Below are 13,925 nucleotides of genomic sequence, written 5' to 3' on the forward strand. Positions count from 1 at the left end.
AGGCTCTGACCCATTTTACACAATTATTCTCTGCTCCTTCTCTCTGAGGCTTACCTTTCATACCAGCAGGATACACAGGCTGTCACACAGGTAGCTGGGGAAGTGGCACAAAGACCTGGGTGCCTCTGTGTGTGTGTGTGTGTGTGTGTGTGTGTGTGTGTGTGTGTGTGTGTGTGTGTGTGTCTGATTCACTGGAGCTGATGTTTTAACAGAGGGGGATTCTGTATTTGTTTATGCCCCTACGGATGTGTGCCTGCGTCTTTGCAGCACGTGCGTTTTCACATGTGTATCTGTGCAACGGGCTGTGGTCATGTACGATCTGACAGAGAAGGGCAATTTATTCTTTGTTTTGCACTGTACATGTGTTAGCGGACAATATAACCTTTCAGAAATTATCTTTACTCATTAAATCTCCTGGTAATTTTACATGTCGGTCTCATGTATGAATAAGCCCCCAAATCAGTTTTCTATAAAAGCCACGATTGCAGTCTTACTGGGTCGGACCTCCAACACAGCTGTGCCTTCTAAGGTTGGAATTATGGTTTTCAGAAGATTCACGTAAACTTCTATGTGGGTCTACACAGAGAAGGGTGTTGTGGGTAACTGTAGGTTGCAGATGAGCCAAAGCACACACTTCCCAAACAACATACGTCCATACCTGAGCGTCAAGCAAGCTGATTGGTTGATGCAGCTGTGTGATTGGGTTCACAAAAAAGAAGAAAAAAAAATGTAAACGTCTATTCAAACTTCAAGCACAAAAAGGCACACCATGTATACAGCAAGTAAACAACAAGTATAAAAGAAACAGCCATGCAGAGGCCTCTGAAAGTGCATGTTTGCCTATGTGCAACCTGTGCAGCCTTTAAGAATATTATAATAATTTGTCATTTAATTATCATCTCAAAATACACAACAAGAAGAACCAAAAGATACTGTGAACGAGCTAATTTTAAGTCATCACAGTTTTTTTTCATGTCAGATCTTGACCGCCTGTTTTTTTTGGTTCTTTTCTTGTTTCTTTTCCTTTTGCGTATGGGAGGAAAATAAAAACAAAGAAAAAAAAGACCCTTAGAAACCCACAATAATCAGCGGACCATCAGTTTCCCTACGTTTTCAACTTTCATTACTGCCAACTGCTTACAGAATGAATACCCGGCATAATGCTTTACATACAGCATGTGAGGAAATAAGAATTAACTGATTCATAATCAGTTTTTTTAACTCTACTTAGACACTGTCAGACTATATTCAACCGGGAGCAGAATTTCATATTCCATCTGATAAGTGATTAAATTGATGAAAACATTTATTAGGGAATCTAGAGGGATGAATAGACTTGTAAAGCAGAGGCTAGCAGCTCTACAGTAACTGTAATGGTACAGTCATTTTTAAATAAGCTGTAAAGGGATATTTATGTAAAGAATGCGGATGTTTGAAAGCCAAAAAGCCATTACTTTAACAGATAAATAAAGCCAGCAACATTACAGATTCCATGTTTGAAAGGGGCTTACAGTATGTACGCATGTATGTGTGTGTGTGTGTGTGTGTGTGTGTGTGTGTGTGTGTGTGTGTGTGTGATTGCTCTGTGCAGCTGAGAATTTACTATGTTCATGCATCTTTGGACAGAGAAGGTTATTAGGAGGTTGTGTTTGTGTGTGTGTGCTTTGCGTGCATGCCTCTGAGCTTGCAGCAATTTTCAGCTGTGTTGATGCTGCACTCGAACACTTGCAGCGTTACAGCCCCCCTAAGAACTGACAGGGGAAATAGTTCAGATGCAGACAAATGGGCTCATAGTGGGACAGACTCGCCTGCTGGAAACACTGCAGTCAAACCAGCAGCAACATCAACAACACGCAGAAAATAACAAATACTCCGACACATGTTTGGATACCAGAACTATGTACAGTACCTCAACTCTGACACGCTGGAATTTTAACAATAAATCAGCAATTCAGTGCTTTTACTTTGAGAAATTAGCGTGATTAATGCAAACATACGAGTCCACAGGGGAAAACAGGGTCACTGCTTTGTTTTTTATCCTATCCATCGTCAACTCCCTTCCTTGATTATCTTTCACTCTTGTCAAGTCAAGTTTATTTAAAAACGCCAAAATTAAGACAAGTTTGTCCCAAAGGGCTTTACAATCTGCACAGCATATGACACCATCTATCCTAAAACCGTTGACTCACACAAGGAAAACTTAGAAAAACCATATCAAAGAAAAAACAGAGCTCCTCCTTCCGTTAAATGTTTTCCATTTAAGAAAAACTTTTATTTTCCTTCCCTTCTTCTTTTCTCTCTTTCCCTTGTCTTTCCTATATTGCTTCCTTGTTCAGTCTTTTGGAGGTGCTATGTTAAGTATTTTAACATCAGCATTCATTTTAGAATACATTTGACTGACATTTAATTATCTATTCAAAATAAAAATATAATAATAATAATAATTACCATAAACAAACAAGACCATTGCTGAGAAGATTGGCAGCTTCTAATAACCAGCCATTACACTGATGTATTTATCCTTCTTAGCAAAGTAACAAGAAAAAAAATACAGAATGATAAGAGAAAGAGCCAGGAGGGACAAGTAGCAACAATCTCCAGAACAGTAAGAGACAGGTTTTTATGAAAAATGTGGCTTTATTTATAAGAAACGCTAGAACCAACAACACCACTGGTGTGAAAGATAAGCTGCAAAATCATTTTACCTGTGGTCGAATTTGTTTGCAGTAAATTTACAGTATGAAGGAATCAAAAGTAATTTGACTGTGACATCTTAATAAATGCTTCACATGGCACTTTTGTCTCATCATATTTATGCATTTAAATGAACAAAGGTTTGTTTTACGTGAACTGCTTGGACAAGCACTAAAAGGTCTTAAGAGCAGGACACAAAGAGGTTTACAACCTTTACATTATGTTAACCTTAATTGTAAGTTATTGATTATAAGTTATAATCCTTAAGATTTCAGTCCTGGTTGATATGGCAACACGTGTGGTTACTGGAGGAACAGTATGGCTGTTTTAACAATAAAAGGTCAGACAGGTCTGTCTGAAATAGCACAGGTATCGACCATCAGGGTCGGCAAACGTGCCTTAATCAGCTACTCTATCAGGAATTCAACAGGAACAACTTGTGAACTGTTGACGCACCCATCCATAAAAAGCGTAGGCTGAGAGGATTCACTGCATCACGTTTTAATAAAGAAGACTGAAGAAAACAGTCAACAATGTCATCCAACATAATAATAGTGAACTCTGTCTCCCACAATACATGAAATGCGTGCATGCACACCGGCTCGTGTCTTACACATCACATGCATAGGTTTCCTTTGAATCCCTTGTGCCTGGGTATGCAACACTAATGTAAACTACTATATAGAGAGGCAATTACAGAATGCACTCTGTACATTGAATGGCTATTGCTGAAAAATGCTGTCCATAAATTTGATCAAGAATGTATTTTCAGACATTGGTTACCAGACATTGTCATGCCAAGGTGCCCCAGTTAGAGCCACAAACTCTTTTGTTTTATATCTTAATTGATAGATTTGTCAAGACACTGGTATGAGAAGACAACAGCAGAGAGAAGGAATACTCTAATTAGAAAAGTAAAGTGATTTTTATTCTTTCTTTCATTTGGTCAACTTTGGAAAACTAAAATAACACTAAAATCAAACTTGGCAGAGGACCTTCTGGGGCCTCGTCAAAAAGGCTTCTATTGCGCCCTGGAAGCACTTTAAAAGGAGCTTCTTTAAAAACTCACGAGAGAGGTGGGAGTGAACCAGATAAAAGTATCCTAATTAAATACTGACAGAGCAAATTGCAATTTTGTTTTCCATCTGATTGCAGTAAAAGCAAATATTGTCCCTCAGGGCATTAAAACATTAATATCACTTACAGCTTTATGTGATAAATGAGTGATGACTCAATAACTAGATAGACAAGATAGAAGACAACCAAGCACTCAGCATAAGGATCATTTCTTTCCATTTTCAAAATCATGCTGCTAGAACATCATTATATGCAGCTTACAAGGATTGCTGAGAAACAGGAATGAAAATACTGCCAACTATTCCAATACAACATTAGGTGGTGCAATATCACACTTGGCTAATTTTGCTTCTCGATCCCTTGGTACGAGAAAAGATGAAACAATTATTTTGGCCTTGCCAGAAGCAATCCAACCAGGCTTGGTTTACTCCAGTCCACAGGTCTGTTTTTGCCTCAGGCAAAATGCATTTCTCATCCAGTGTGCTTACAATTGGAAAAATGAGGGATGCCCGTGATAACCTGAACACATCTGTACTCTATATGTAAAAGATAAATAAATAAAAGAAGAAGACTGGCAGCTTTTAATTTCACATCTTAGGGCTGGTGTAAGACTTGTCTGCCAAGTCCAATTTCCACTGCAGCAGCTGCAAGCTGCTCTTAGGTTCTCGCGTGTTTATGTGCTTGTTTCTCATTTTCTAACACCAGCATCTCATATTCAAACTGGAGAGGGAATAGGCACTGCAAAATAAATTTGGAATTTGAAGAGACTTGCTGTCAGATTGATGTGGGATGTGACAGTGGGATCATTTTGATTTCAAAAGTCCTCGTTTCGTAATCAATTGCACAGAGTGTCAGTACGAATATTGTATCCAATGTACAACCTCAATTTCAACCTGAGGGTACAAGCCAGATGCTTCACTTTCAATTTTTGACAAATACAAAACAGTGCTACAAAAAACACAATTTATCTCCTTCAACACACATGCCCACTTTGTTTTGTCCTTTTTTGGGGGGGGGGGGGACAAAACAAAACACCTTGAAACATTCAATTATCCATCCTTTTAAACTCTTTGTGCATGTGATTTTTTTTCTTTGCCTAAGATGTTCCCCAAAGGTAGTGTCTTTTCCCGTGGTCTTCTTCAGAGGCTGCGAGTTAATAACATCCCCCAGCAGATGCCTTTGTTTTATAGCGTTGAAGCACTCCCCTCAACTCCCCCCTGCCCAACCTCCCCCACCAGTACCACTCCGGAGAGTTATCTAGACTGGCCAGGCAGAGCGGCAAAAGGTTTTGTTAAATTACCTCCAGTAATTAGCCCAGCACGCAGGATCGCTGCTGAGCCCCCCCCACACACACACAGATGTGGGCATACACTGCGGCTGCATGCTGCTCCTCTTTCATCCGCTGCATTCATCTCTACTTTAGCAGCAGCTGGGGGTGAGTTTCCCCCCACCAGCGACGAGAGCAAGTCAAACTCCCTGTTGCTATGACTCACCAGGTACAGCCACTTCCACTGAGCCAACGTTGATGAGTTTTTATTCAGTTGGCTTCTGTTTGCCAAGAAAATGTTTTGTCAGCCTGTAATAATAACGCCATATTGCAACACATTTAAACTAAACTCAGCAGAAAAATGAAGATAATGAAGATAACATAAGTGAGAGAACTTTATCTTACTAAATTAGAATTTTGGTTCTCAATCTGAAACACGACTAGGCAACTAGATGTGAAATGGATCAGATAGAGTGCAGCTCTTTGACATGGAACTGACTGTCAAAGTACTCACCATTTTAAACCATATAATGTTCTACAAACAAATGAAAACCAAGTTAACAATGGCCAACTCCAACATCTTTAATGAATTGCAGTCCACACAGAAGTTAATCACTGGCTACATTAACTTCTGTGTGGACTGCAATGTCCCAACCAAGATGGTCCATTGTTATCCAAATAACAAACCGTGGGTAACAAAGGACATCAAGGACATTCTGAATGCCAAGAGGAGGGCCTTTACTGATGGTAATAGGGAGGAGGTGAGGGCAATCCAGGCTGACCTGAAGGTGAAAATCAGGGAAGCCAAGGAGAAGTACAGGAGGAAGCTGGAGAGGAAACTCCAGCAGAACAATATGAGGGAGGTCTGGAGCGGCATGAAGACCATCACTGGCTTCAGACCGACTGGCAGCAGAGGAGTTGAAGGCAGCTTGGACAGGGCCAACGAACTGAATCTGTTCTTTAACAGATTCGACACACCGGCTCCTGCTCATCCCCCCTCTAACTCAGCTGCTGTCGGCCCTCAAGCTCCTCTGAGTACTCTGCTCCCCCCTCCCCATCAGGCTAACGGCCCTCTCCAGACTGACGACTCCCCCCCTCCCCCACCTGTAACTTCTGCTGTGTGCCTGACTGCTGACCAGGTGAGAGGACAGCTGATGAGGCTCCACTCAAACAAGGCTGCAGGCCCCGATGGCGTTAGCCCCGGGGTGCTAAAAGCCTGTGCCCCCCAGCTTTGTGGAGTCCTTCAGCATGCCTTCAACCTGAGCCTGAGTCTTCAAAGGGTCCCCATTCTGTGGAAGACATCTTGCCTCGTTCCTGTGCCGAAGACGCCACGCCCCAGTGGCTCCAAGGACTACAGACCGGTGGCACTGACCTCCCACATAATGAAGACCCTGGAGAGACTAGTGCTGGAACAGCTGCGGCCCATGGTCAGACCCCTCCTGGATCCCCTTCAGTTCGCCTACCAGCCCCGGCTGGGAGTTGAGGACGCCATCATCTACCTGCTTAACCGCATCCACACCCACCTGGACAGGCCGGCAAGCACGGTGAGGATCATGTTTTTTGACTTCTCCAGTGCTTTCAACACCATCTGGCCTGCCCTGCTGGGGGAGAAGCTGGCAGCGATGCAGGTGGATGCCCCCCTTGTGTCCTGGATTGTGGACTACCTGACTGGCAGACCACAGCATGTGCGCCTGCAGCACTGTGTGTCAGACAGCGTGGTCAGCAATACTGGGGCCCCTCAGGGGACCGTCCTCTCTCCCTTCCTCTTCACCATCTACACCACAGACTTCAGCTACCACACAGAGTCCTGCCACCTTCAGAAGTTTTCTGATGACTCTGCTGTGGTGGGATGTGTCAGCGGTGGTGATGAGACGGAGTACAGGGCTGTGGTGGGTAACTTTGTTTCATGGTGCGAGCAGAACCATCTGCAGCTCAATGCGACAAAGTCAAAGGAGCTGGTTGTAGATCTACGGAGGGCCAAGGCACCAGTGACCCCGGTTTCCATCCAGGAGGTCAGTGTGGACATTGTGGAGGACTACAAGTACCTGGGAGTACACTTAGACAACAAACTGGACTGGACCAAGAACACTCAGGCTGTTTATAGGAAGGGCCAGAGCCGCCTCTATTTTCTGAGGAGGCTGAGGTCCTTCAACATCTGCCCGACGATGCTGAAGATGTTCTATGAGTCTGTGGTGGCCAGTGCTATCCTGTATGCTGTTGCATGCTGGGGCAGCAGGCTAAAGGTAGCGGACGCCAACAGACTCAATAAACTGATCCGCAAGGCCAGTGACATTGTGGGGTGGAGCTGGACTCTCTGGCAGTGGTGTCAGAGAGGAGGATGCTGGCCAAACTACATGCCATCTTGGACAGTGTCTCCCACCCGCTCCATGACGTGCTGGCCAAGCAAAGGAGCACCTTCAGCGGAAGACTCATCCCACCAAAAAGCACCACAGAGCGCCACAGGAAGTCATTCCTGCCTGCCTGGCCATCAAACTATTTAACTCCTCCCTCTAAGGGTTAGTCTGTTTGACCCTAGGTCACTAAACTGGACATTGAGCATTACATCTCCGCCATAATTAATAAATTGTGCAATATTCTGTGTAATACCTCCGTGGAATATTAGTTTTCCCCTTGTTAGTTTTTTCTTATTTATTGCTACTGAAACTATATACCTCAATTACTCTTCGACAGTACATGCACCTCCGCTTATTAATATTATTTATTACATAAGGAGTTACATTGTATTTTAGACTGTACTTTCATCACCAACCAGTAAACCCACTTGGTACTTGACACTTAGTTTATCTTATACCGACAGGATACTTAATTTATTTCTGACCTGTTTTATAGTGTTTATTTTTTCTAGTACTTTCTCCTGTGTGCACTGACGTAAAGACGAGCTACTGTAACAAAGAGTTTCCCTACGGGGATCAATAAAGTATTTCTGATTCTGATTCTGATTCTGAATTTCAGCAGCTGGTCAAACCTAGAACTACTCAGTAGGAGACCTGAGACAGCTGGGTCTTTGTAAAAAAAAAGTGTAACTTCTGCGCAAGCTTAATGTCTCTGATTACTACAAACAAAGAAAAATGCCTTTTTTCAGAGAGAGGCAGTGCCTCATCTTAAGTCACCAGTGGATACCAGCAACATCTTTTAAGTTTTCAGGGATACACCACTCGATATCTGCTTACCTAAAACAAGTTCTGGACTTTCCTCTCTCCAGGTAACCAGGAGACATTGCAGAAACACATTATAGAAAACACTATTCTTGCTATGAAAGATACTATAAATAACATCACAGGCAATTTACTTCTAAATATAAATAAAACTTCAGATGTTAAAGGTATAATTGTGTTCCTTGTTGAAGAAGACCTAACCCTGCCTCTTCTCATCACATCATCATATGGAAAATATCCAGAAAATCTGCCGTGTGCTGTCGCCTCGTTACGCATGTGCATCTCAACAAAACGGTAAGTCAGTCTGTTAGATTCAAAATGTATGAAACACAAGTCTTTACCGTGCACTTATCTATTAGAAATGATATTTGAGTATTCCTCTGGTGTTTTGACTTTACTTTTTCTTGCCTGTAACACTGGCAATCATGGAATTTAAGGTTATCACCCTTGCACAATTGGTATAAAAATCAGCTAAATGCCTATAATTTAATGCCATATATAATGAGTGGAGGTGAAGATAATGGTGCACCACAATCACGTTAGATAAACCAGAACAGCTTCTTTGCTCCCCCCCCCCCCCTTTTTTTTGCATAACATGTCCCGATTTTCTCTCATCCCACGGTATCTATAAATAAAAGCAGAGCAGGAGGCGTCACAAAGGTAATCATCTGCCCGTGATGCCGGGGCCGCAAGCTCCATTTGGCAGAAGCCGAGTGAATATATCTCATCGGCGGAGCAAGTTTGGACTTCCCACCGAGGCTATAAACAACTTTAATGATCTTCAGCGCACTGTGCGGCGCCTGGCCCCCTGTATACTCCAATAGTGGGTAGCGTCCTGATAAAACAGCATGGAAACAAGGGGAAGAACCTGCTCCGAGTCACTCAATCTGAGCCGGTAGGAGATAGGATAGTGTGCGCTCACCGTTTGAGCTGGTGGTGGCAGAGAAAGCTGAGGAGGAAGATCTAAATTGGATCTCTGCTCCTGGGCTTCTCCTGCCCTGATGGAGAGGAGGAGAGCAGGCCAGGAAGAATGGAAGAAAAGAAGAGTAGAAGAAAAGGTAAAGCAGAGACGGAGGAGGAGGTGGAGGGTGCCTGATTTCCACAGCAAGCTGCATTTTTTCTTTTAACACAGCAGCACAATGCATGCACACACGCCAGCACCCACACCGACATGCAGAAGTACACAAAACACACACACACACACACACAAACAGAACCAGCAGATAAGGCCAACAGAAAACCCCAGATAGCTGATAGGATCAGTAAAGGGCTAGTAAATTAGAGGAGAACAGTATAGTAAAGTTAGGATGTCAAACAGGAGACGAGAGAGGAGAAGAAAATAAAATAAAAGAAAGATACCAGAGAAGTAAAGATAAAAGATGAAAGAAGAAAAAGTGAATAAAATTTGAAATAAGAAAAAGAAAATGCAAAAGACAAAAGAAACGAAAGAACATCAATAAAGTGAACAGAACTAAACATTGAACAGAGAAGGAAAAATGACGTGAAAAGAAAAAAAGGGTAACAAACAGGAGAGAGGAGAGAAAAAGACAAAAGAGATGATAAACTGAAAAGAACATACAAGATGAAAAGAGGAGAACAGAATAGACACTAAGAAAAGAGGAGAAATTAATATTAGTAGAAGGGACAAAAATAGAGAACACAGTTGAAAAAGTGAAGAAAAAGAAAAAGGGACAAAAGGGAAGAGAGCAGAAGATGGAAGAGAAAAGAAGAGAGACAAAGAAAAGAATAACAAAAAGGATGATAAAACCAAAAAGAACAAGAGAAGGAGAGAAAAACTGGGATTAATAGAAGGGAAAAACAGGACAAGAGAAAAAGAAAAGACAAGTGAAAAGAGAAAGAGAGAAGGGATCAAAATAGTAAACAGAAGACAACCTAAAGTGAAAAAAGCAAAAAAGGGGGGTAAAAGCAGGAGATGAGAGGACACGATTGGAGAAAAGTTGAAAAGGAAAGGACAAAAAGAGTTGAAAATATGATAAATCGCAAAGAACATAGGAGGAAAAAAACAGAACAGAGAAAAACAGAAAAGAAAAAAACAAGAAAGGAAAAGAAGAGAAGAGGAGGGAACATTAACAAAAGGGACAAAATAGAGAGCAGCGGAAAAAGTGAAGAAAAAAGAAAGAGGCAAGCGAATAGAGAAGGGAAGAGAAGCAAATTGAAGACAAAAGAGAAGTAGTAGATCGTTTCTGTTCAAGCAGGGATTTGATTAGCTGCTGATCTTCACGAGGGGCCCTGCAGCCTCTGCTGGGAGTAACCTTGTGCTCGGGAGCCGAGCCCCTTGAGATGCATGGCCCCTGTCAGAGCCGAGGGGCCCCCGAGCCACCCTGCCGAAACAGCCCTATAATTCTGCACTACATCTGCATTCAGAGGTCATTCATCACGAAGTGCACAGTCACAGGTATACCTGCCAGCAGCTCTGTGCCCGGCCAATACTCAACTGCAATTTCTATAACTCTGCACAATTCCAACTTTTAAATGTTCTCTATTGCTGCCTCTATGCTCAGTATCGGCATTTAAATCTGCTCTAGCCTACTTAAACTCCACTGGTACGTCAAACTGTTCTCTATAATAAAGTCTTCTGAGCCCTCATCTCCAGCTTCATCTTTACATTTCAATCTACCCTTCTACTATTTCAACAGGCTCAAGCTCTACTTTTAATCTGGTACATTGATACTACTACAACACCACTGTAGCTCTCACTGTGCTTGAACTCCATATTAAAATCTACTCTATAATTTCACAACTAAATCTGTTCAAAGATTCTCTTAGTTTGGTAATAGGGAGAGGCTTACAGGTTAAAGGGGAACTTATTTACACATCAAAGTCTGTTTACAGGTCTTGGGGACACAAGTTGTATAAAACCTTTTGTGTGGAGTTAGAAACAAATGAGTTTACCAGACCACTGTAGCCCACCCCTCATCGCTGCTTGGGCCTAGTGGCTTGAGGCTACATTAGCAGCTATTAGCAAAACAAACCCTGACCGAACTGTAGGCGGTTCTGTTGAATTGTGGGTAATGTAAGTTTTGACAAGGAAGAATATTTTGTGGAATAAAAAAAGACGATAGCTTTCTGAGTTTACATTCCTTACAGAAATGTTGCTTATTGATCTTAGTTGTTTGATTTAACAAATATCATATGGTTGAAAACTTTGGCTTAATTTAATATTTACTTTTGTTTTTGCAGCTAGACTAAAACAATAGCAACACACCCAGAAACCAAAAACGAGGGGTTTGGAGTTGTGTCTCGTCTTGGGAGTTAAATAAAATTGTGTCAGGCTTGACTTCAAGTCATGTGATTCAAACCTTCACTTCAGGACCTACATTGAGAACTTGAACCTGGCCCTGTGACCTGGTCTGATAAAATGCAGTCCCAATGTAAGTGTCATAATTTGTTCTAAATTTAGAGCCATAATTTAAGACTGACTCTGTCCTTCACTTGCACTCCTATATGAATGGCTTTGTTCCAAAAAGCTGTATATCCATATGGATAGAAATTGCTACCTTCGATTTTTCTGTCAGTATTTAAAAAACACAGATGGTTCGATGCACCAAAACAAGGCTGTTTTGTAAGATGAAGCATGACTTTAATAGTGTCCCCTAATGGTCTTTTATTTTCATGCCAGCAAACGTTTCCTGAAAGTAGGCATTCATTTTTTTTTTCTTCCCCCAAATGAAGAATATCTCAATGTTGGAACGAAACTCTTATCTCATTTCTAAGTATAGGCTTAATCTACAATACCTTACTCTCATCTGCATGTATTTAACTCCAGGGTTAACTGAATTCATTCTCATTAGAATTCACAGCCTACCCACAATAACTGGCTATAACTGGTATAATGCGATGTGTTACTCATCACCATCATCCGGCCTTCACACTGTCCCAGCAAATGTACACTGCACTGACCCTCATTAGGTGGACTAGACCTGCACTACACTTCAAACTCTTCTTCCTCAATTTAGCCTCCTTGGCTTGTTGAAAATGAATGGAATCATCTTAAAGAGTGACGTAAGACAGATGGTGTGAGGAATATATATCACTACAGGGTGACTGTAATCACAAACTGCAGTAGACGGGCACAAGACCGAACTCCCACTTAAGGGAGGATGAGCGATGACCCCAATGATGGATGGAGTTTCCCTGTTTGCCATCCTGTCAGCCCAGACACAAGGTAGATCTCTGGGGTTTGGTGGTGATTGCAAAAAAGGTTGTGCTCACCTTGACATTTCCTCCTATCAGGTCAGGTGGCTCCTCATCCGTCTCCAAGGCGACATTGATGGTGGCGAAAGGCCGGCTGGCCATCTGCTGCATCTCCCTCAGCAGTTGCTATGGAGAAGGAGGAAGGAGAAGAGGAGTGCAAAGGTCAGTGACCAATGAACACAGATTCTCTGTTGTCTACTCTCCAATCAACTGCACAGCATGGTGTCAATGTGTTTTATCTCTAGTTACTGAATAGAATTTATTAAAACACTTAAGTTGTTTTTAAAGGACTAGTTCACAAACAAATTGAAATCAAGGAGGCAAGGCTGGAAGAAGTATTCAGATCTTTTACTTAAGTAAAAAGAGCAACATCACAGTGTAAATATACTGTGTTGCAAGTCCTGCAATAAAAATTTTACGTGAGTAAAAGTACAGAAGTCTTATCAACAAAATGTGCTTAAAAACGCCAATAATCGACTTTTTGCCCACATGGTGGAAGCAACAAGGTGTAAACACAAAACTGACATATCATTTTATAAAGCTGATATGATGAACATGTTAGTAAAGAGTTGCCTATTTACACATTCAACAGACAGAGTAACATTAGCATTCATTTGGAGTCATGTTTTTGGCCATCATACAAATGTTAGTCTTTTCATCTATTCTCTTCTTTTAGATCTCTCCTGAGGGAAATATCTGGCTTTTTAGCTGCTAAATCCTCCACTATGTTCACCAGCTAGTCCTAACTGTGTCTGTCTAGGTAGCGTAGAGTGGGTTTATCAGAGCCTTTTTAATGAAAACCAGTGGTGAAACTGAACCAAAACAATTCATTTGGAAGCCGTAAAACCAAAACAATGAGCTGAAAGACGCTCAAACACTCCTTGGAGCTGCAGAGTTGAGTCATCACTATAAGCAATACCTTTCACATTACACATGGCCATTTGATACATTTTTGTATATTAATCAATGCAGCTTTAAGTCTCAAAAGTATAAGTTCTCATTATCCAGAACAGTGCTTTTAATGCTTTATAAATCAGTAATCATTGATTTGTTTGACCATAAATTAATATAGTGGAGTCAAGTCAAATTTATTTATATAGCACATTTCATACAATGTAAGCTCAATGTGCTTCACATACAACAAATTTGAATAAAATAAGACATGAAAATATTGAAATACATATTAAAAGAAAAATTCATCCATAAATCTATCCACTGCCCACCCACTAATATAAACACACCCACCCACATATACCCAAAAAGAGTGAGAGTGAGAAAGTGAAAGATAGACAGAAGCACAAGCACAAGCTAGTCATAAGCCCGAGAGTGAAAATTATTTCTTAATTTTCCTCTAAAATGTAGTGGTGCAGAAGTATAAACAACCATATAATGGAAATAGTGAACAGTAGTGTACTTGGGTAAGTTTACTTTAAATGTAACTTTCCACCACTGCAAGGCAGCGGCGCAGTCTCATTTTGGTTTGATTTATAACATGG

At 41.5% G+C, this 13,925-nt stretch overlaps 1 protein-coding gene across 1 annotated transcript in view; it reads right to left on the reverse strand.

The window, feature by feature from the left end:
* atrn (attractin) overlaps window positions 1–13,925 on the reverse strand; it is a 136,246-nt gene that overhangs the window by 11,373 nt on the left and 110,948 nt on the right. Inside the window, exon 27 of the mRNA XM_044167851.1 lies at window positions 12,448–12,555. Within this exon, the coding sequence (XP_044023786.1) occupies window positions 12,448–12,555 (108 nt within the window). The remainder of the gene's footprint in view (window positions 1–12,447; window positions 12,556–13,925) is intronic.

The sequence above is a fragment of the Siniperca chuatsi genome, linkage group LG15, assembly GCF_020085105.1.
Source record: "Siniperca chuatsi isolate FFG_IHB_CAS linkage group LG15, ASM2008510v1, whole genome shotgun sequence".
NCBI lineage: Eukaryota > Metazoa > Chordata > Actinopteri > Centrarchiformes > Sinipercidae > Siniperca > Siniperca chuatsi.